This window comes from Eurytemora carolleeae, unplaced genomic scaffold, assembly GCF_000591075.1.
Source record: "Eurytemora carolleeae unplaced genomic scaffold, Eaff_2.0 scaffold310, whole genome shotgun sequence".
NCBI lineage: Eukaryota > Metazoa > Arthropoda > Copepoda > Calanoida > Temoridae > Eurytemora > Eurytemora carolleeae.
This window is the reverse complement of record NW_019396216.1, coordinates 43,694-44,500: the sequence shown is the minus strand read 5'-3', so window position 1 is coordinate 44,500 and position 807 is coordinate 43,694. Positions and strand designations below refer to the sequence as shown.

The 807-nt window shown below is 27.6% G+C and overlaps 1 protein-coding gene across 2 annotated transcripts in view; it reads right to left on the bottom strand.

The window, feature by feature from the left end:
• LOC111698388 (RE1-silencing transcription factor) overlaps positions 1 to 807 on the bottom strand; it is a 7,088-nt gene that overhangs the window by 5,567 nt on the left and 714 nt on the right. The window contains exon 1 of one of the 2 annotated variants that reach the window (XM_023468710.1): positions 164 to 276. The exons of the other annotated variant lie outside the window; for it this stretch is intronic. Coding sequence (XP_023324478.1) covers positions 164 to 173 — 10 coding nt within the window. The 5' untranslated portion in view covers positions 174 to 276. Of the gene's footprint in view, positions 1 to 163; positions 277 to 807 lie in introns of those variants that run through there. 2 annotated transcript variants of the gene reach the window in all.

The window sequence follows — 807 nt, the reverse complement described above, 5'->3', positions numbered from 1 at the left end:
GGCTGGGGGGGGAATTTGTTGAAATTTGTTTTCTATAAGTTTTGTAAATTTAGACGATGTCCGATTAACAACAGTACCCTTTACATATATTGTTCAGCAATTATAAGAAACATATCTAAAAAGGTTAATTTTCCTTATTATTTTTGTTCTAACGAAGGTGTACCATTGTGCATCGGGTATGCTACTCTGTAAATGTAGAGTTACTTGAAGTAAATCCTTCATCATAAAAAAAGCGGAAACAAAAGCTGGGTTGATGCTGGTTCAAGAAATAAAATTTAACTGTAAAATAATTTTTCAAGAAATATAGGGCAACTTTGGGAATAAGGTGAAAATACTTATACCATATGCTTTTCCTTCTTCGACCGCCGATTTTTATAAATCGTCAATTGGTCGATAACAGTTTGTTATAAGTCAATAGAAATTGTAGGAATGTAACAAAATCGGCATTTGTCATAATTTTACATTTTAAAGATACTAATTACTGCGGAAACATTAAAGTTTCCCAGTTTATTAAGTTTCTAATTTAAAAAGTTTCACGCATATTGCGAGTAAGTTGAAAATACAAGTGTTTTTTAAATGTCATAGTTTAGGGGTTATAATTTCTCATGTAAATCATGAAAGTTTAAACCCTTATCGAAAATAAAATCTTAACAAATTTTAAAAATTATGTTTTTATAATTTTCTATAAAACGTTAATGAAAATGAAAATTTCTCTTTAATCATAAGAATGTACCTAATTATATATGTTTTCTAACGGTAAACGAACTTATATATATATATATATATTATGAATATCTGAACTGAGCT